The sequence below is a fragment of the Meleagris gallopavo genome, chromosome 2, assembly GCF_000146605.3.
Source record: "Meleagris gallopavo isolate NT-WF06-2002-E0010 breed Aviagen turkey brand Nicholas breeding stock chromosome 2, Turkey_5.1, whole genome shotgun sequence".
Classification (NCBI taxonomy): Eukaryota; Metazoa; Chordata; class Aves; order Galliformes; family Phasianidae; genus Meleagris; species Meleagris gallopavo.
Genome location: NC_015012.2, coordinates 68,996,041 through 69,019,606, shown reverse-complemented (window position 1 = coordinate 69,019,606; position 23,566 = coordinate 68,996,041). Strand labels below are relative to the sequence as shown.

At 35.7% G+C, this 23,566-nt stretch overlaps 1 protein-coding gene across 1 annotated transcript; it reads right to left on the bottom strand.

The window, feature by feature from the left end:
* Positions 1–2,996: 2,996 nt before the first annotated feature.
* LOC100538825 (protein MMS22-like) lies at positions 2,997–23,560 on the bottom strand (the record flags this gene model as incomplete). Its single annotated transcript, XM_031552523.1, has 7 exons — positions 2,997–4,527; positions 6,819–7,045; positions 7,702–7,821; positions 12,456–12,518; positions 17,569–17,748; positions 18,875–18,988; positions 23,426–23,560. Coding segments are annotated over 7 exons (1,353 nt in total), but the record flags the coding sequence as incomplete, so codon positions are not given.
* Between the last annotated feature and the right edge of the window lie 6 nt (positions 23,561–23,566).

The following is a 23,566-nucleotide window of genomic DNA, read 5'->3' as shown; positions in this document are numbered from 1 at the left end:
TATCGGTGAAAAAATTCACAAACTCTATTTGTTGTCTTTCTAATTCTCATTCACTAAGCCTTGCAGATCTAAGAGCCAAACTAAGATCTCCTGACTAAGAGTTCAGTGGTTTAGTCACAGAGGTACACTCTGCTTATCTGGGCATCACAGTTGGTGACTCGAAATATACTTCTGGGATGGAATGGGTAAGAGAAAGCTTGTGCTCATCCCAACTCCTCTGGATATAGTTTTCAGAAGTTCAACATCAGAAAAACACCTTTTACAAAGACTAACACTAAAACCCCTGAAGGGGATGAAAAGAGGAAGAAGGAGGAAGGACCTTTCTATTCTCCTCATGAGCTTATCTGCTGATTTACATGGCAACAGAGAGCAGGGGAAAGGCTCCTGTTGGTCTCAAAAAGCTCCCCACAGGGTGTTTTGATGGCAAGTATAACACACATACACACACAAAAAAAAATTACAAATGACTACACATTTCCATAGCAAAGATATACTGGATAATGCATTCCTATCGTGATTTTTCTCACAATCCCAAGGCTAGACACCCTCTAACAGATAGAAGCATCCAGTTCTGCTGTTATCCATGGCCCAATTACTACTATAACTTTTAATTAGAAGCATGTCTACCTGAGAAGTATTCATTTACAGCTTATAAAATGTACACAGTGAAATTTTCAATAACTCCTCATGTCCTTCAGTGCAGTACACAAGGGGCATAAATACCCAATAAGTATTTTCAAAATAAAATTACTGTTTATTATGTTATTAGGTTTGTGGTACTTCTCATTTCTCCTATGAGAATCAGTACCATGTCTCCCTGAAACTAGATAAAGATATTTGGTGTACCAGCAGCCATTTGCCATCCAGGCATGTACCTGCATTTTTATGATTCTCTATCTCAGTGCCAGTACACTACAAAAACCAAATACCAGGATGATGATAATGAGCAAAAGCTCATATCGGACCAATACCAGATTACAATAAAAGACATTTTAGCATGTTTCCAGCACTTCTTTTAAGAATAGCATATTGCAGTGCTGAAACCTACTGTTTCCAGGCACTCAGCAAATTTCTCAGAGCCTGTGCCCGTTCTTACAGTGAGTTCTGTCAAATCCATTAAATGCCTGTATTTTTATTAACCTAAGGTTTCTTTCTGTGTCATGAGGCACTTAGATGATCGGAAGTGGTAGATTTGGAGCAAGTGAAAGCACACGAGTAAGCATCCTGCATTAACCTTTTGTTAAAGAATAAAATCAGGATTTAAAAGCACTGTTTAAAAGGAGAAACAAAAAGTAAAGGAAAAAACTAAGGTTTGAGCTCGATGATGAATATTTCAAGTAAAAACAGGAAGGAACCACTTTGTTTTTATGGGGTTCTTGATTGTTTACTGTTTATTTTACAGTTGCTTCTATAAAGGAGACTATATTAAAATATAATCTTACACTTCATACTGAATCTCGCTATAAGGATCAAATCCTTGGAAGTGCCAGCAAGTAGCATCTTGTTTCCAATTATTCACTCACCATATATAAAAAAAGAAATAAAAATGAGTTCTCTTGCCAAGTCATAGTTCTATTTAAATACAGGGAGAACGGAATATTTGTAATGATAAAATTAAATTAAAAAAAACAATAATTACTTTAAAAATACTAATTTAAAACAGTAAATACAGAAGTAAATACAACAGTTAAAAGCTACCAGCATCTTTCTATCAGACAACAAAATATAAAAATGCCCAGAAAAGGTTATTTTAAAACACAGAAGTGTAAAAATGGTGCAGGTGGGGGTCTCTTCACAGATGCCTTTTAAGAAAAAAAGAAAGGAAGAAAACAATCCTTCTATCAAAACCTTGTATGCCAAGTTTTAGCCCAGAGCAAGTTTTCACAGCTATGTTACAAACCCTTGAAAATAAAGGTTTATAATGGAAATGCCGACAGACCCTTAACCATAGCAGCATGAATACCTATAATTAAAGAAGAGCTTTTGGCTACACCTCACTCTGCAAATCAGAGATTGCTATTTTTACCATAGCCTCAAATAAAATGAATGGGAAACCTGGAAGACACAGTAAGATATGTTAAAGGGGAGCGCTAAAACTATTTGACATTTTTAGCTTTAAATATTGAGGCATTTAGTTAACACAACTAAGTATTTTCATAATGCTCTGTAATCAGCAATGAAGAATGCTCCTGTGAGCCATCATCTGGGGTTAGCAGAAAGTGGCACATGAAGATATTATTTCCTAACAGCCTAGAGGGAGCTTCTTCTCTCTTTAATCAGTGATCTCCCTTCCTTCCTACCTGTTGTACAGTTATAGAATTATTAGAGTGCAGTGTACAGAAAAATTACATTTATGAAAGGCCAACTATGTTTTATCTGCCTGAATTTTAAAATCAGCTGAGAGAACTGCATTGAACCATTTCATCCTTTCACACATTTCCAAACAGATCAGCTCTTATCAGTCTGGTTAAGCCAACACCACTTTCACCTCTGGTTAGCACAGTCATCCAACTCTTCTGAACAAAGAAAATATTTTTATTTGTGTTTTACTCATGTGGCAACAGAGGACAAACCGCTCAGCGAGACTCTCAGAAATAGAAGAGGCAGCTGGCAACACTTTACTGTTTCCTGTACCATCACGATCACAATGTGTTTATAAGCCTCATGGAATTAAACCTTGTAATTGGTGTGATAAATAGGCAGGTAACCAAATGTACACATTGAAACGAAGACCAGTTAAAAACAAGGCTCTAATGATAGCTCACATGCCAACTGGTATTTGAGCGACTCAGTCGCTCAAATATTACAGCAACTTGCTTTTAGTAAGAAAAGGTATGAATACAGTACCTAGTCCTCAGAAGTCTGCGAAAGATGTCTATGTCCTTCTGTTTATGTTACAAGAGGACTACATAGCCCTCAAATTTTGGAAGCTTTCAGACAAATGTCAAGTTATGAAATAGGCAATGTTTTCACAAGTCTCCCTACTTCATCTTAAAGAAACAACAAAAGCTCTGTATTAGCAAATGGAGAAAATGTCAAAGCATTTTTGAAGTCTCCAATTTATTCCAGCAAATACATTCAGTTGAACCGAAATACTAAATAATAAATCAAGTAAACTTAGTTTCACGCTTCATCCTTTTTGAAAAGCCTGCCTGAAAAACTGTCATCTTTGGATGTATAAGCTATTGACAGCTGCAGTCAAAGCTACTAGACAATAAAAAGGAAGCTAGTTAAAGAGAGACCTTGCATACGGGCTTCTCTATTCCTGTTGTGCACTCTTCTACAGTTCTTTCCATGTATTTCAGTCTCACACATTCGAAGTAATGGCAAATCAATAACTGACTCTTACTATCTTAAAAATATCTTTGGGCTTCAAAATGGAAGACTACCTCTAAAAGGCATCTGTAGACAAAAATATTGAAGGGTATGCTGGATGCTAAAAGCTGAACTAACACATCAAAGAAAAACTGCAGCTTTCAAGGTCACATACGATTTCCTTCTTTTCTAGACAAGTATTTCCAGATAAGTATTTAAGTCTCCATAATTGTTTTATTTGTTTGCAACCTTGACAAACAAGGCGAAAAACAGAAACTAGAATGAAGTCTGTAAAACAGAATATTCACCAAGAAAATAAATAAATTTTAAAAAAGAGCAATCACAAGAAAATGTAAGTAATGTAGTACAGATAGTAGTTTTAAAGTTTTCTGCGCCAAAAGAAAGAGAGTATTCTCTGAAACTGTGCCATCTGAATAACTTTCAGATTAACAATAACAAAGGTTTTCTGTCCCTAATATTTTGTAATGAATTAAGAACCTGAAATAGTAAGAAAACATTTTTAAGATTCTGAATGCAGTAATGTATCAGTGGATATAAAAATTTACCATATCATTCACAATCCTTCGAAGCTGTCTATTTCCTTTTTCTCTATTTCAGTGGGAAATTAATATGAATTACAGTTTAACTCTGAACATAAAACAACGTGCCAGTCTATATCCACAATCTAACAAAATTACTTACCGAAGTCTGGCTATAACAACCTGAAGAAAATTCAAGACCATACTCAGTTCAGCTCCTCGACAAGCAGGCAGCAGCATAGTAAACCCATCATTTAGCAACTTTTCCTCAGAAAGGCTCAAGTAGCAGCTGGTCTCAAACACTTCTTGGACACCATCAATGTATGTTGAAAGTAGAGTCCAGAGATTTTGTTTCTGTGTGTAGTCATTTTTGGTTACTAAAAACTCCTTTGCCTTGACACGAAAAGCATTTGAGAGTTTCTCAGCTAGGACACTAATGTCCATATTCTTCTCAACATAAATCAGAAGGAAAGCAAAATGGCCTCTCCAAATGAGAGCTCTCTGAGACGGGCTAACCAAGGATGGAGTCAGGAAATCCAAAAGATCCAGAACTCGACTCACTATATCTTCTGTTTCTGCAACAATTGCTAGCAAGAGGAACAGGTTAAAGAAGTTCTGCAGCCCCACTTCTGTTAGTTCCTGCATTCTTTTCCGATGGAACTTGGAATAAATTCTAAAAAAAAAAGCCAACAAATTCAAAACAAAACAAAACAAAAAATAATCCAGCAAAACAAGAAAAAGAAATTTTCTTGAAATATTTAATTTTCTATCTACTTTCAGGTGGTATCTAGAACACTAAAAACCAAAACAAATCATACATACACGCACATGAAACTTAACAGGTAGGGACCCTCCATCCTTAGGACAGAGCACCGATTTACTTGGATACACATTTCTCTTCTTACATTATACTACTGAATTTCACCTTTGTAACCACCATTGCAGTAAAATGAAATGGAAGACTTTTGATGGAAAGCTTCTTTCCCCCAGAGTACCTCACAAAAGCCTGTATTGTCCTTTACTGTACACCTATTGTATGGAGTGAGAACTGCAAGCTTGGAAAAAACAGGCAAACAGGTATTTGGGAGAGAGACCCCAATCTAGCAAATGGGCGTCCAACAATTTGGCTTGCCTGAGCTGCATGGACTGAAGAGGAATTATCTTGGGCTGCATATAAAATATGTAATACAGTCAATGTATCTAAGTAACAAAACTTCTGTTTTTTATTTATAAGAAAAGGAGGCCAAAAACCCATAAAATTCTAGCAGGCAGATTTTAAGAAATTTTAAGCTGTACTGCTTATACGATAGTGCTCAAGTTACGCATAGATGAATGATGGTGAGAAGCACTGCTACTTTGCAACTTGAAAGTTACAAAGCAGAAAAGTAAAAAGCAGAAAGCTTTCACACAGAAAGCAGAAAGTCTTTCATGTGACTGTAGCCCAGGCCTAGACTTTTAAGTAAATGTCACCAGTCTTACGACACAGGAATAAGATGAAAATGGGTTGCTTAACTTCTTATTTGTGAAATTAAAAACTTTGGTATATACTTCACCTTTAAAGTGAATTCCACATGCATAAAGTGAGCTAAACATCCTTAAAGGCTGTTTTTCTATCCTGTCACCTGGAAAAATTGTTGGAAATGGTGCTGAGGTTATCAAATCTAGCCACCAAAAATTATAGCAAATCCAATTAATGTTGTTTGGTAGTAAATTACTACTGACAGGCGTTTATGTTCTTCATGCATCAATTAATGCTTGGTTAGCTGCTGAAAATAGAGTTCATCCCAAAAATCATAGCTGTAGGCTGTTAAATTTTGCTACTTGTGTAATTGATTTATACAAGTCAGATGTGATGAATACTGGTTGAGCAGAGTGACAAAGCGTGTTGTATTATTATTCCCCCTCCTAAATTAGACAAAGTAACAAGCTATAACAACAAAAACGTAAGGATAATTTGTTTTCAGTAAAAATGAAGCAGGCTAATTTAAATTACTAACTAAAGCAAGACACTGATTCCACATCTAATAATACATCTCTTTCAATGTGTAGTTGTAGCAATTTTTAAACCTAAACTTTACTGACTGTAACAACCCATGAAGTTTATATAGACAGCACACATTTTCCCCTTCTCACAGGAAAGACCACCTTTCTTTTTTGGAAGAAACACACCACATAGCCTTGTAGGCCTGCAATATGTGCATTTTATCCATTTTTTTAGTTTACATACAAAAGTATGAGATTAGTACTTAACAAAATCTTAAAAATCAAAACCAATAAAAACAAAACTAATTCTGCATCTGTTACACCTAATGAAAATAATCCTAAGCATCAGCATCTTTAGTAGAATATAATTACTAAAAGTGTTAAGGATTTAATAAGAATACATAAAATCAAAATTTGAATTTAAAGCATATATATTTCATTTTTTTAATATCATGACAATATATATCTTAATTAGCACGTTTCAAAAATAAATTAAAAAGCAAAGCTCTCAGCAAAAAACACTGTGAGAAATGTTGGCAACATAAAAAAGTAAATGTAAATAGAATTGCAGGGATAGCAAGGGCCAGGTTGCATGTTCTTGGACAACATGGCTTACATGAAGCTCAAAACAAAATTTGTGTGCTTTAATTATATTATCCTACTGGCAACAGAGTTGTACCTCTGCATCATTTGCCAGCATACCAATTCCTGGCTGGTGGGACAATGTAAATCATCACAGGCTGCAAATGTCAAGGTGACTCTTGGACCCAGCTAGACAACACCTGTTACAGCCTTAGGTGACAAGTGAAACTTAAGGGGACAACTGCCTTCTTCAGCTTGTGAATCACTCTGCATTCTTCATCCTCTTTACTTTCTCACAAGCACAGTACCCCATTCTGTCTTAGTATGTGGCTCAAAGGGCCATGCAGTCAGACTGACTAGATCTCTTACTGAGCGAGACAAGCTAAATAGCAGCCATACCGTCCTTTGATTTGTTTCCAAGGATGCACACCACTGTTCTCTGCCTCTTCTTTCATCATCCGTGCCAAAATGCTGAGAAAAATGAGGTAACTATTGCTGGACTTGTACAAGGCGGGAATCTGCTGTTCACAACAGCAACTTTTCACCAACTCAAGCATTGACAAAGAAGTTTTACTAATGCTTGCCAGACCCTTCAGACCAAGCCAAGGAACAGTAAAGCAACTGTTCTAAAAAAATAAATAAAACAATTAAGAAGATAAGTAATAATAAATGTTAATATTTGTGAGACAGCAAGATACAATCTTTCACAATAAAGAGGTAATGGCTTTAAGTTGCACCAGGGAAGGTTCAGGTTGGATATTAGGAAAAATTTCTTCTCATAAAGAGCAGTGAGGTATTGGAACAGGTTGATCAGGGAGCTGATGGAGTCATCGTTCCTTGAGATGTTCAAGAAAATAGCAGATGTGGCACTGAGGGACACAATTTAGTGGCATGATATTGATGGGTTGATGGTTGGACTAGATGATCTTTGTGGTTTTTTCAAATTTAACAAAACTATCATTCTAAAGGGTAAGCTCCTATGCAACTCCAAAAATAAAAACACACTGTAAAGGTGCAAAGCGTCTTCATAGAAAATCCAAATAAGTAGTCCTGATTAAGAATACAAATACATTCTAATTTATTCTGTTGTGGCATAACATAACAAATCATAATATACATCTAAACACAATTTCTTAAATAAATACAGCAAATTTAGAATTACTGTCATTGTCTAGTCAATTTTACAAAAGTATAGTAGTTTGGCTAAATGAGAATCTGAATTAATTGCTAAAAATTGAATATCCAAATGCAATTCTATATTTCAATACACTCATCTACTCACCAGGTTCTTGCTGTAATAATCCCAGAGTAGGGTGACGACAGATAAGTTCCAGTCCCAGAAATGGCACAAAGTCAAACAGCACTGAAGATGCATTCGTAACTGTTCCTCTAACACACCAGTCTGGCAAAGAGAATAAAATTTTTTATTTTAGGAGGGGAGTGTCACCTTGCCTACCTACAAATACAACACTATCAGACTATTGAGAATGATTTTTTAATAAAAACATTATTTCTGGTCATATAATGTTGAGCAAATAGTACCTGCTAAGACAAGCAATGAACTCGAGATTAGCTGACAAACACACACGGGCAGGGTGCCCCGCAAAGCACCCTGCAACCTACTCAGTAGTTCATTATACATCCTTTTAGCTGTCTACAGACTTGTAGACACACTAAGATAATGGCAATCTCAATACTGTGAGCCTAACTTGAAACATAATTGCATGGTAGAGGCCCACACACAACATAAATAGTGCATGAATGCATAAGTCAGCTAACTTTTAAATTCGCTTGTCATGTATATCCAAAGGAAAGTTCATTCACCATTGATACAGAGGGAAGGAACAGCTGTCTTGAGACCTCATGTTTCTTTTGAGGAGGATCATTTATTTCTGCATCATGTCTCAAAATTTTCGCAACCATGCTATATTGATAATATCCTAGACAACTCTAAATGAACAGCAAATCAGCCTCTGAACTACTACCAATGAGTTCCTTTGCAAAAATGTTTTGAATCTTTATCAGTTCCAAACAATTTAATCACAGTGAAGCACTCAGGTTGCAATTATGAGCTACTGACAGTGGAAGTTATCTCATGCAGCTTTTGATGAAGAGAAGTAGGATGTAAGGAATTCTGTTCGCAAGCTGAAATCACGTGTTCAATCTAACCCATTTTAGACATCTACTTTCGGATGATAACACCTTGGAAAGGCTTATTGCTTCCACTTCTTATGTGAAGAGAGAAGCCCCAACCCACTTCTAACTTTCAAAATCCTAAATGCACAAAATGAATAAAAAAGTGATAAAAGGAGGAAGAAAAATAAAAAGATACAGGATGTTCAAATTTGATGATCTTAACAGTCGTTTCCAACATAAACAATTCTATGATTCTGTATGAGCCTTACAACTTAAAATCATAGTGTCAAGAAGGGCACCGAACCTCTTTCATGTCTCAGATAAATATCTGAAAGTTATATCTTACAGTTCCAATTACAGAGTCCTGGATTACATGTATCCCAAGTTGATCTAATTCAGAAAAAGCTTAACTAAAATAATAAAAATTAGAAAAATGTAACAAATAAGAACCCCACTCAGTTATGCCAGGTAATGGGAAATACAACATTAGGTTGAGAAGTTGTTTGTTGTTTTTAATGGTTTTTCATTAAGTAACTGTTACTGGAAAAGAGGGACTTCTGCTCTCACTCAATGCTCCTTCTAATGATTTACAATTTCATTACGTCCCCTTACTCCCCAGTTTAACTTCTAATCATGTCTGTCTTCTCATGAGCAATTAAGTAGAATATTTCTAAAGTAAGTTGAAAATTGAAAAGTTGTCAGGAAATTGCACATTGAAAACATTACATATAACAACACATACAGTAAAAAATGTCTAGAAAAGTGATCTTTAAATACTGTTAAATACAACAGAAGTACCTATAAAATAGGCAGTCTCTCCCCTCAAAAAATAATTTCATTCCAAAACCTTATGACAGAACTGCAGCCATTTTCAACAATTGCTATTATTTTATAAATAAAAGAGTCTAGACATAAAACAAACTGCAAATGAACATATCAATTTCTCTAGAGACATCTATTCAATTACAAAAGACAAGAAAAAACAAACAAACCTCACACATACACGTCCTTTGGAAAGAAAATGCTTGAATCCTAAAGCTGCAATTTATGTTTAGGATTACGTTTAGGATCCAATTCAACAATGACTGTTTCAATCAAACTAATTCAACAATAAACATGGTATTTTGAGCAGCTTCTATTCCAACCATTACTTATGTTCTAAAACTATTGTTGGACACAGTTACCAAAACCAAGAGAGAACTGAATGTTTTATTTCAAATTTAATATGAAAGAATTTTCCAGACTTCAAACTCCCCTGGAAATAATGGATTCTCTCATTGCACTTTTGCTTAAAATGATCTCCTGCACTGCTGGAAATGCTATTAGAACTCTTGAGGTAGTCAGCTTTTAATTTATTGCAGAAGAGAGGAACATCAGATACTATAAAAATGATAGTATTATCTGAAAGCAACAGTTTTCCATGATGATCTCCTACTGAAGAAACAAAATTGGTTTCCTAGAACTACAAGAAGTAATTCTGTATTTCTTCTAGAGTAGAATTAAATACTGAAATAGTGAAGGCATAATAAAATTGAAGCAGAAATCAAACAATCCTGAAATATTTATTACTCCAAATGAGAGAAGGCTAATAAGACAGACTGCTATCATTTCTACCAACAAAAACCTTTTTGATTCTCACTTACAATAAAAGTTTCTAAAGACAACTTCATCTTATACTGACATCCCATATATTTAGTTGTTCAGAATACAAATGTTTAATATTTGTTAATATTACTATCACAGCAATTTTCATTTTGTAGACCAGCTTTACCTCTGTCATTAACATTAAAACAGAAATGAAGGTACTAAGTACTAATTCCTACCCTGTCTTGCAAATGAGAGATTCACTATATTTCTTCCAACTTATTTGCTGCAACTCTATTCTAGATAAAAGACTGCATGTTTAAAAGGAGGCTTAGGTAAGATTCAGCCTAAAAGGAAGGCCAAGCCTTAGAGAGCAATATCTTCAGTACTATCCCATTGGTTCATTACAAATAGCATTCTGCACCCTTCTTCTTTCTTTCCCTGCTCATCCATGTTCTACTGTATTAGTGACTTCTCAGTACTCCATCGTGTTTTTCATTCCTACTTTTTTCTGGACTCAGGAAAACTTGTTTAGGAGATACTCAGAAAATACAATAAGATAAAAAAGGTAAGAGCAGCAACATGAAGCTGGGAGACCAGCAAAGGAGCTGGACATACCTACAGGTGAAAGAAAACTTCCCTCCTAGACATTGTCAAGAAAACTGATATGCAAGAACAGGAAGAACAGTGCATTTTTTCATGTACATAATATTCACTTGCACAAACATGCGTAGAGATGGTGACTCCTAAGATGCGTAGAGAGGTGGCTCCTAAGACTGCTGGTTACAAACATAGCTTTGGCAAATGTCTTGTTTTGAAGTCCAACTGTAATTGCCTTTGAGACTTAAAATTGACATTTGTCTTTTATTACTACGTCATTATTAACTCATTGAAATTTTCTGAACTCAGCTACCTAGCTGACTTACTAAACTGTCTACAACTAAATACCTATTTAACAAAAGCATTAATAACTGAACATTTCGGGTATATTCAAAATCAAGATAACTTTATACTAGTAAGATTTCACTAGAAAATGAGAACTTTTTTAAAAATATATATAACTACAAGTGTCATCTTTTTGTTCTCACATTGCTGATATACAGAAGATGCAACACAAGAAAATGGCTAATAAAGTACTCAGTTCTTATGTCTCATATCTCATAATTTATTCAGTTTCTTGCAAAGAATGATAAGCACTCAGTAAGTGAGGTAATTAGGTACAGTTTTAATGTATATGTGCATCACGTATATTCAAGTATATACTGTGAAATCATTCAAAAGCCAGTTTAAGCTGAAAGAACTACACAAAGTTAACATGGAATATGACTTTTCAACTTTTTAATAGTAAGCCTATTGTTTCAGCCACTCTAACAACTACAAAGTATCTTTTTGTAAAAACTGTATTTGTAAGAAGTATTTTTGCTCTAGTTTCTGCTACAGCTGCCTCTACTGCATGAACAGGGCAGTAACAGTAATAAAAAAATACTGATTCCTCTTCTGCTTTCAGAAGCAGAACTTCGCAGGATTTTTTTTTTCATTTGAGATCAAATACAAAAATAAATATGGTGATTCTCATTTTAAGCACACACAATTTAAAGAAATATTTTTTTTTATAGTTGCTGCTGTTACAACATTTGCAATTTGTACCATGCAACTTGATAACAAATTTAGAGAGCTGCAACGTTATGCACTTAAAAACGTGATGAATAGCATATTTAAAAGCATTTTAAAAGGAGGTCAATTCTGACCTCTGGGCCATGAAGCACTGCATTAACAGTTCTGCAGAAAGAAAAATGATAAGGTATGAAATGAGTGCTCAGAAACTAGAACCTTATCAGTAAGAGTTTGATTCAAGCCTGTAAGACAAATTGCTCAGCAAGGCAAGTCACCTTCCTGCTGTGATGAGGATATAGCTGAATTTTCAATGCAGCTGACTATCTCCCTCATCATGTCTCTTCAACTTGATATCCTTACATTCAATATCTGGTTTACATTTTCTAAGCATCCAGTTCTTATTCTGAATACATCTTGTCTGAGTAGCCATATACCTACCCTTCCAGGATAATTATCTTTTTCCTTTATCTGACAATTTAGCATCAAGCACAACCACTTAAAAGCAAGTCTAACTGCTAAAAAGGAGGGCACTGTATACTGTTATAGTTAAGCTACATTGAGGATTTTCATTTACCTGTGATAAATACACTAGAACTCAAAAAATACACTTGTTATTTGGTCTTTGTTTCATGCACTGTCTTTTCCAGAAAGCAACTCTGACACTTCCCTTATTCATTTTTTTTTCTTCCTTTACACACTTACTTGAGCACCAATGGAATTTTTAAGGAGTTCTTCCACAAACTTCCAATTGGATTCCTTCTGTTTCTGAAAAATAATGATTATCAGCATGAACTAACATTGGTATATCTTACAGGAACCACTATGTAATAACAAAAATAAGAACGCAAGAGATTTACAGAAATATTTTGTTTCATGACAGCATACTGTAGTCACCACTAAAAACCAAGTATTCCATTTTACGAATATAATTGTTACCGGACCTAAAATTAGGCCTAAAAAACAACAACAACAACCACCACCACCAAAATAACCCATAAGAAACAGAAACCCCAAATAATTGCTATTTTAACAGATTTATGTGACCCATCTGCAGTTCTAACCTTCACTTCTAGTAAAGAAGCAAAATGTCATTTTCAATTAATACAAGTAATAAACATGAAAGATGTGCATTTAGCAATCCCTAAAAAGAAGCAGATAAAGGAAAAAGGCACAATCTTAATTTTCTTGTTTTTCCAAGGAAAAACTACTTCTAACCCATTTTTCCTATTCTAAAATCAAAGTCCAATTGAATATGGAGGCAGCCAAATAGTAAGGATCTAGATAGAAAAAAAATACAGGGTAGGTCAAATATGGCCCATAATCTATATTTTCCATCTTGGGAAGAGAGATGACTATTCATTTGAATCAACTAGACCATGCTAATAAAGTAGAAGATTTGCATGGAAAAGTATATTTAAAAAAAAGAAAAAAGAAAAAAAGGAATTTAGGGAAAGTAGAAAAGTGTAGATGGTTTTCTAAGTAAGATTATTTACCAAGAAAAAAAAAAACAAGGCATCACGTTTACAATTCTCAGCTACATCTATATCACTCAGGAGTACCAAAAATCACCTCTTATACTCAGTTATATTAATAGCCTGTGTTGATTATCTAGATGCAAGAATGTAGTACTTTCATCATTTGTCCTGCTTTACAATCTCCACTATGGCAACTGTTAAACCTTACGAATTATTTTGCAGATACCTGTCCTTTAGAGCTTAAGATAAAGAGCATCATATGCTCTGTAATGGAAATAACTACTTTCCAGCAGAAATGCTACTGTCCCCTGCCCTCCTCTTTTACTGATTACTCTAGTCAGCATCATGACTTGGTGACAATTCCACACAGAATTTGTAACTGTACTGAGGGAATTTAAGGCCAACTTTAAGAAAGAGAGGTATAGTATATAAGCACTTATGTAACATAATTTGACTACTTTGTGGATTTACACTTCTGCACTGTGGAAAAAGAAAACGGAGTATTCTGAAAAGCTGCTGACGTTATAGAGACTATTTACAGGACAAATATGAATAAAGGGACAGACCTGCATGAAGTTACACTACAGCTCTGACTTAATAATTCAGAAACTTCAGCAGTATCAATTAAGGAGCTGCCACTGCTTTCTTCTCATCCTGCCCTCACATTCACAACATTCCACTGGTAAGTTTTTCTGATTCTTCTGCTTCTGAGACCTGGTGTGAACTGATGCTAAGAGAAAAGAGAGGATAAAAACAGGAAGAGGGCCTGACTGAGATGATGGAACAGGGGCACAAATAATTGCACTAGAACAGCAAATGGTGTGTCATATATAGGTTGTAAAAAGGACTTCTTAAGCTATTACTGATGCCAAAGTCTTTATGCCAGTTAAAAACCCTGTCAGAAGGAGAGATCACTGAATCTCTGCTTTGTATTTTGACTCCTATATTTTAAGAACTGATACTATGCGATTATCTACAGTGTCTGCTGCAAACTCAAAGTGAAGTTAATTGACTGCTCAAAGGCCAGATTTTCAGAGATAGATACTAAAGGAATCATGCCAAATGGCTACAAGGCCACTGGTTATCCGGAGCAACCTGCTCAGAGCACGCTTTTAGCACTTCCATTGCCCAAGGACACGTGATTTATACAAAAGGTGTCCATAGGCAAAGTTCCAGCTCAGTTGCAGTATACAGGTCACCATACAGAATTCTGGAGTAATCTATGGCAAACTCCTGTCACCAACTGGAACTGATTATAAAAATCGCACTCAGGTTCAACTCAGACTCGGGAAAGAGCAGCACAGCAACCTGCTGCACTCTTCTTTTAGCTTCAGTTGTCTCTATCTTTTAACAGATGTTTCATTCAAATCTCAGTAAATTTACATCCTAACAGTATTCTCTGCTACACTGGCAATATGGCATCGCAACTGTTTGAAATCCACTTTTGTCAGAGAATATGTAGAAGCTGCATCTTTTACTCCAGATCTGCTGGCTTACTATATCCCTCCCTCTACTCTCAAATAACTCAAAATCAGCAGGACCTGCAGACCCTGAAGTATGTAAAACTGCTCCAAAAAGCAAAAACTTAAATAGGGGCCCCCTGGCTTCTCAGAGAGAAACTTCTACAGACACTAACACCTCACTACCTGGAAATCCATACCAGGCTTCTCAGTTGGAAGCCCATGTTTGCATATCTTGCCACATAGTCATTTCAAATCATTTAAAGGCAAGAATTCTTAGCCTCAAGTAATTCTGCCTATATTTTCTCAGTCCACTGTATATTGAAACTGACCCCTGCAATGTTCACAAGCAGCAATTTTTCTCACCTGTTCCCACCCGGATTTTAAATCCTGCTTCTCAGAATAGTGAATTGGGACCTCAATGTGGGGTTCATGAAAAAGGTATACACTGTACTTTCCTCAGAAAACAGCATCTAGAAAGCCTGGCCAAAGTTTTCTAGTTTTAAATGACTTCATGTGTATGAATTATATATTCGATATATATGAATCACTGCATATTTGAAATTACGTTATATGAGCTAAAGGGGAAAAATAAAAAGAAGCAAGTCTGAAACCTACTTAGAATTTTAAAAGCTTTCATAATAACCTCAAGGCCATGCAGTCCACATTAAAAAATTGAAAATCTTCTACAGATGACATAGGCTTAGAGGCAATTCTTGCTAGGAAGCACATGAATAACCATCATTATGATACATCGCCCTCCCACCTCTGATCACAGTTAATTAAAAGAAAGCATGTGCCACGAAGCTATCACGTCAGATGTTTAACCAACAAAACAGGACAACATTAAGTTCTGACGTAATTCCACTTGTTTAAAAAAAAATTGCATCAAGGACCCTTTGATCTTATCTCCAATGAATGTTTGAAGATATATTTCAGAAACAAACAAAAAAACCCAACAGGAAATGATTGCAGTCTACTATTTACACAACTAATTATGACAGGTTACATTCTTGTGGTGTGTACTGTTCTGATTTTTTTTTTTTTTGTAATCATCAATAGCACTTAGGAGAATAGGGATCCCTGGACAAACTCACAACCACTTCCAGAGAAATGTAAAGTACAGCCAACATTTTGAACATAAAGAGCATGGGAAACATCAAGAAAAGCGTGTACAGTGCGGTCTTGTGATTTACAAATTTGGACTTGGAAATTCTCTTCTCCTAGGTGGGCTCTGAGGAAAAAAAAGGTACTGTTTAATCTTGGGCAAATCACTTTCTGTTGCTGCATCTCAGATTCCTACTTTAAAATAAGAACAACAGGAATCCTTTTTCCCATTCTATGTCTGCTTGGCTTATTTAAATAACATAGTGCCTTGGGCAAAAAATCATCTCTCACAAGGCTAAATACGTGGTACGTACCACTAAAAGAGACAGAGGAAAAAAACAAAGATCAAAGTAAACAGTATTGCTGCATTCTGATTGGAGCAAAAAAACCCACAAACATAAGAAACCCAGGATAAATGACACAGTAGTTTCTGCATTCAACCTGGAAATAACCTTTCCTCTCCATTTAAGTCCCTCTAGTAAGCACAGAGCATTGTAATTCTATCTTCTCAGCATTCCTCTGAAACACACCAGACTAGGGCTCCCTCTGCCCCACTACCATAATAACAGAGCGAAAGCAAGGAAAGGTTGAGACAACCTTCTGTGACAGCCAGATGTGGTCTACAATTCTACATTTAAATTTAACATTTTAACATTTTTCATTCCTATAACGTTTATATACAAATGCTTTTATAAAATTAAAAGATCAAACAGTTATTTTTATCAAAAAGTTATGTCAGTTGATCTGTTTATTTTTATCTGTCTCTCCCCTTTTTGTAGTTCTGCAGTTTATAAACCTGCTTTCAAGGTTTTAATCTTTCATCCTATGTCAAAATGAGAATCATTTTTGGTATCTTGGAAAATACTTTAACAGAGAAACCGCATATGTCACATCCCTTTAACAGACATAATTAAATTACAAATAATAAAATACACTCTGTAGGAAATACAGAGTTGATGCTTAGGAAACTGGCGAAATTCTGCTGGCATGTAAAACGAACAAAACAACTGCATTGCTGGGTACTCAGCTACCTCTCTAGCTTCTATTCAGCTTCTTTATAGTCAATTAAAGAAAACTAGCAGTTTTCACACCTCTCAAGATGGATGAATTGCCTCTCAGCAAGTGCCTGTTTCCTTCCAAATTAATGATTACAGAGTTAAAACTAGGCAAAATGAATATCAGAGCATAATACTGAAAGAAGGATCAAGAAAACTAGAGTGAAGGTCGTACAGGAATTTCATTCATCAATACCAAGTACAGCCCCACGTACATCTTAACAAACGTAAGAATGACATGTGCAGGTCTCATCCAGAGAGCACTGCCACCCTCATAGAATGTATGGTAACATCAAATCCCTCAATGAAATTCACAGAAAAGAACGTCAATAATTGCATGCTTGATGGTAGGAATAGCTAAGACCATGTCCTAAAGGCAAATGTCTTGAAATTTTCTACCAGAAACTTGAATTCAGCAATATTAAACAGTGCTAGTATCAGACATTCACATGGATTACACTACATGCTCATATATTGCACCTCAACATACCAATACGAAGTTAATTAACTAGATTAGAATTTCTCCAGAGCAGAGCTACCTTTTTTTTTTTTTCACTATCACACTTAACACTATCAACATTAATAAGTTCTTTTTTAAACAAATGAGACAATTCCTTTATTATAACACAAAATGTTTTCTATCAACAAAAAAAGCAAGCAAAGTTGCAGACTTAAATAAAATACTACAACTCAGGTATTTAGGAAAGAGCAAACCCACCTTGTCTTCTAGGTTTCCATTACGATCAAACTGGTAGAGCGATGCCAGATGAGTAACAATCCACAAGCTAAAACTCAATGGATCTTTACACTGAGTTGTTTCAAAAACAGACCTACTTTCAGAACTGCTTGGTCTCTCAAAGATGCTCTTTAGATTTTTGTTCACCAAGTTCCAGAAACACTGAAGAAAATGTGAAAGTAAATTGGTAATGTGTTATTAAAGGCTGTGTTAGCATTCTCTACAGTATTGCTTTAACAATCATTTCATTTTTACAGAGAACAAGCAATATGACAATCATTTACAGAAAATATTATCAGAGAAAGCCTGCAGCTATCATACATGCTCTTTCTCTATCTTAGGATGCTCTTACTAGTAGAAATCAATGTGAAACAAAAAGATTTGGTCACAAGGAAGAACGTGATATGATACCTCACAGGCAAAGTTACAAGCAGCTGGAATGACAACGTACAGACTGAATCCATCAACTTTGTTCTCAAAAGAGAGAAATTAAAGTTCTTTAATGAAGACTTTATACAGCAGATTTTTGAAAAAATCTTAGCCACAGACTAATCTAACAAAGAAAAAGCTAGTAGAAGATGAGAGAGAATCAGTCTTGAAGACAGTAAACTCAGATTCAGATGACTTGTTATAAGTCAGCCTCTTCCAGCACTGATAAATTGATTACCTTCTTGCTCAGATCCCCATCTATAGCATATTATGCCCTCTCTCACCCTGTGTTTATCTTCCCTAATTGTACAGAAGCTTTCTGGGACTTCTTTGCACTTAAACTTTACTTACATCAGCTGGGTGAAATTACAATTACAAGCATCAAAAACCAGGTTGCTCTTTTACAGATAGTTGTAGTATAGGTACCAAAGACAGAAACACAGGCTAGATGTATCATTGATTTGACTGATTTACGTCTTCTAGCACCCAGCAATTAATTGTTATATGATATAACACAAATTGCAAAATAACAATTTTGAAAAGTGGGTAAATGTTTTCTTTTCTACTACGTCCTACTATGCAATGTCCAGTTTGTTTGTTTGTTTTCTTTAGCACAACACGAACTCCTTAACAGTACCTTAAGACGCAATGAAACAGCATACTGTAAAACCTAGAGACTTGATGCACATTAAAGAACGTGGCCTAAAGTATCACTCTGAGCATGCAGTTCTCAAGGAAAAATGAAGCTTAGTTTTATCATCAGATACGTGAACTAGTGCATTCACAGCAGTCTGGGAACATTTGGCAAATGCACTGCATTTGTAACATGCATGCATATGTAAAAGCATTCTTCCATTACCTCTGTTTGAGATCCTTTATTTCTGAAGTCCATCAGCTGAATAAGTAGAACCCACAATTCCTTAATGCAGTTGCAGGGATAATGGTGACTAGTAAGAGCCTCAGAAGGTCTCACCTGAAAGAGAATACATAGTATGTTTTTTCAGAGAAGTGTAATTTCTGACGTAGCATATTTTCTCTGGTTTTGGTGTGGGGTTTGATTTGGGTTTGTTTATTTTTTGCACTTAAATAACATGGCTACAGTTACAGACTAGAAAGTATATTGATCCACTAACAGCCAAAATATATATTTCACACAATAAAAGATTGTTTCCTAATTTTACATAATTCATAGATTGTATTATTTCTACGTTTCTTCTGAGCCACTTTCAAACTTTATTTACTCTAATGAAAATAGGGTTTCTGAGGCCTAATCAAAAACAAGTTGCAATAAATACCAAATCATTACCTGACAGTATGAAAAAGAGAAAAATGATTATATTTTCTTGATGTTATATGAAAGATAAGAAAAAGATTTCAAATGACTTAATAGCTATTATTGCTGGTTTTTTAACCGAAAAATCCTTAATGACTAGGCAAAATGCCAGTAGAAAATGTTTTTGTTGGCATGAAGATGTTAATGCTGCCACAACATTTCGCAAAGTCTGCTTTTTGGTAGATTTACTGCAAGGCATTCTTTTAATATGCAGAAAACAGCATATTTCAAGTCATGTACATTATTTGATTACTATTCCATATTTAACAAAAATCACTCTGACTGATGCATTTCAAATGTAAAGCATTCTTCTTGTGATTCATCTATAAGTTTTATATTCCCTGAATTGTGAAACAAAATAGGCAGAACAGCTAAAGAAGATGCTAAATGCATGAAAATTCACTCTACACTTTGATATTTGTAAGACCTAACAGTACTGTATTTGAAATAATTATAGTACAGACATTACTTTTACTTACTCTGTCTTAGGACTTACGAATCTACTGAGCTGTGCTCAGAGGTAGCAAAGCAGTGAGAAAAACTTTGCTTACATAGCATAACTCCCTCAGCAGGAACAAAATGCCAGAAACATAGTAAGAAAAGAGTAAGATAAATCAGCTTATACTCAGTTTATTGCTTAACAATCAGTACTCCAAGTAGAATAACAAGCCCACATCCTTCTAAAGAGGGGAACGGCACCTAGAGAGACTTATTCATCTTACTTGCCACAGGAGGAAGAAACTGCTGCTATACTTTCCTGACAAATAAAGGGAGCCTAGGATGACCAGCCAACTAATTCCTAGATACCTAAATCAGATATAGTGAAATTGGATTTTTATATCCTCTTGCTCTTTTTGATCCATTCATTTAGAACGGTTCTTGTATGACACTGGCACTTAAACTAATTTCAGGTTTGGCAAGCTAACAGTGAAAATTAAAAGTTAAATCAAAATACACAATGCCAGTAACAGTAGCAGCACTATGATAGAGATGTTACAGAAGTGAGAATGAATGACTAAAACCCACACATTCAGACTAAGCATATCATTAACAGTCCCAACTTCTGTTTCAAACCTGTATAACATTCTGTAAGTATGCAGAATTTTTATTTATCATTCACCTCCAAAGTACATCAAAATAGCTTTAAATACACTTTAAATCTAAATAAGAATTCAGATTTGTTTATAAATGTGACAATTTGTTTTTCTCTCTCTAGAGAATCTTTTTTTAACCTATGAAATTGTCAGAGTGGATTCTGGTGGCAATTTAAGAACCACATGAGGCCAAGACTGAAATATTATAAATGCTTACATTGCTCACATTCCACAGTTGCTACTTAGAGTTTTTCCTATGTCTCTCCATGCTTCTAGCTAAACATCTATTATGGGAATCCCTCAATAATCTGAATTAATCTTAGGCAAACATTATCTAGAGAATAAACATCAGCTAGATCACTAAAGTCTATCAAAAATTAATTATTTAACAGCTAAATTCCCAAAACTGAAGCAGCCTCAAAAGTGCTCTGGTTGACTCATCAGCAAAAAGATCCCTTCAAAAATAAATTATTGCGGATGCACTCTAACACTTGGGAATTTTATGGAAATATTAGATACCCAACTTATCAAGCATTTATTCTGCAGTTGCTGCAGAAACTTTCACCTACTATGCTTCTCTACAGGCTAGCAGGATCTCTTCTGCAAGATGTGCTATTTCTGACCAGGACAGAGTATGACTAGTACTATCAAACCAAGACACTATATAGAAATTGAATAGACAAAATATAAATGAGACATTGTTTCGTTCAGGGATAGTCTGTACCTTCTCTTCCAAGTTCAGTACCTTGGTAGAAATAGCTATAACCACAAACTGGTTTATTCCTGGGACAATACAGGTGTGGTACCAAGAATGCACTGCTGAGAATAGAATAGACTTCCAGGGATATTATTTCTCTGCCTAATGTACCTCAGGGCACAATGGGCTGAGGATGCCAAGTGGCTTGACGGTGTAGCAGTTCAAGATACAAATTTGAAAGTATGAGTATAAAAGATCAGTGCTTATGTCCTTCCTTTCAAGAATACTAACAAATGTTATGAGCTTCACTTGTTTCAAAGCTTATTAGTATGACAGTGAGCTGACACTGTCATCTATTATGGGTCTCAGTTGTGTTTTCACAGAATACCCTGAGCTGAAAGGGATTCACAAGGATCAACTCTGGGCTCCATCGAGAACTACCCAAAATTCAAATGTTATGTCTGAAAGCAGCCCAGATGCTCCTTGAGCTCCAGCAGCTTGGGGCCATGACCCCTGCTGCAGGTAACCTATTTCAAACTCACCATCCACCGTCTGGTGAAGAGCTTTTCCCTAACCTCCAACCTGCCCTTCCCTGATGCTGCTCCATGTCATTCCCTTGGGTCCTGACACCTCACAAGAGTAGACCTCAGCACTTCTGCTCCCTGTGAGGAACTGCAGGCTGCCATGAGGCCTCCCCTCAGCTCTGGGCTGAACAAATCAAGGGACGTCAGTCGCCCCTCATACATCTTGCCCTCCAGAACCTTCACCATCTTTACAGCCCTCTTTTGTATGCTAATAGTTCTATGTCCTTCTTCCAATTGTGGCACCCAAACCTGAACACAGTTCTCAAGGTGAGGTTGCACAGCACAGAGCAGCACGGAACAATCCCTTCCCTCACCCAGATGGCAGTGCTGGGCCTGATGGCCCCTCCGGCTGCCAAGGCACACTGCTGACTCATATTTAACTTGCCAGCAACCAGAACCCCCAGATCCCTTTCCACTGGGCTGCTCTCCAGCCTGTTTTTCCCCAGTCTGTATATATATCCAAGTTTCCCCTGTCAGAATTTTGAAGAATATTATATTCATTGCTGGATTATAGAACCAAATGCACACTAGAGGAGGCACAGCTGAAGAAGGGTTATCCAGCTCAAGTCCAAATTCCACTTGAGAAATTAATCTTGAATAGATCTAGTTCAAGATATGCAGCCCAAGCCTAGGGAGAGCTGAAGAAAACACTGAGGTATAACAATCTCCTCTGTTTGTTATGCGGCTCTGTGGAAGTTGGATCAATCTGTCATTTTAAATATCTGACATTTCACAGGCTACTATTAAGCACAATAGTCCACAGATACTACTCAAATCTTCCTTTACAAGTTTACTCATTTATTTGTTTGTTTGTTTTTGATGGAAAAAGAGGTTGTAGTTATCTGATAATGTAATAAATCAAAACTAATTTTCAAAGGTAAGAGAACTTTCCAGAGAGACAGTTCAAAAGAACAATTTATAAATGCTATTATAGCCATTTTCTCTCCAATCCCATAAACAGCATCACAAAATAAGGAGGACTCCATTTCTCGTGTTTTTGTACCATGAAAACATAAATTACACAATTCAGTCCTGCATTCATAGCTTACAAGTGCTGATCTAAAACAGGCTTCACAATGACACAGTCAAACAAGATTGCACAAGTCTCTTACTGGCTAATGCTATTGAAACTTTGTAGCCTTCGTGTCCTCAAAAGAAGAAAGAAAAACACTGCAACTGGAGAATGAAAGAAAAAAGGACAAGTTTTCCCTTCACAAACATAAAAGAGCTGTAAAAGAAAGATGAGAAACAGAAGCATTGTAACAAACTGTAGTATGACATTCTGTAAGTGTCCAGCTAGCTTACCGCCAGGATTACAGCTATTTTTCTTTGTTCCTGTTGAAAGAGTTTGAAAAGATTTTTTTTTTTTTTTTGTCATCTGTAGCTCTAAACCTTTTAGACTGTGCCATGTTTGGCATTGAACCTGAAAGACTGAACTTACGAAATGTGGCACTCACTTCTGCTCCGTACACAGTGCATTTCAATACTTCTCTCTCATTCAACTGCCAGATGGTCATGAATAAATATAACACAATTTGAGCTCTTAACAAATAACACTCTTTAAAACATGGAGATATTAAGCCATACGTAACATTTAAAACTTAGCAGTAAGAAGTCATCTATGCATTGGTACAATATCTAATTCAGATGCCTCTGTTGGGAAACATAACTGTCCATGTTCTATGTAAAGGAAATAAGTTACCTTGGTGTACTTCTGGATGGACAAGCTTATTAAATCAGATACAAGATTTTCACAGTGTGTTTCAAATAAACTGATATTGGTTAAATTCTCCCCAGTTAGATTTATGAAATGGTTAGCATATACCACTTGCCCTAAAGAAAA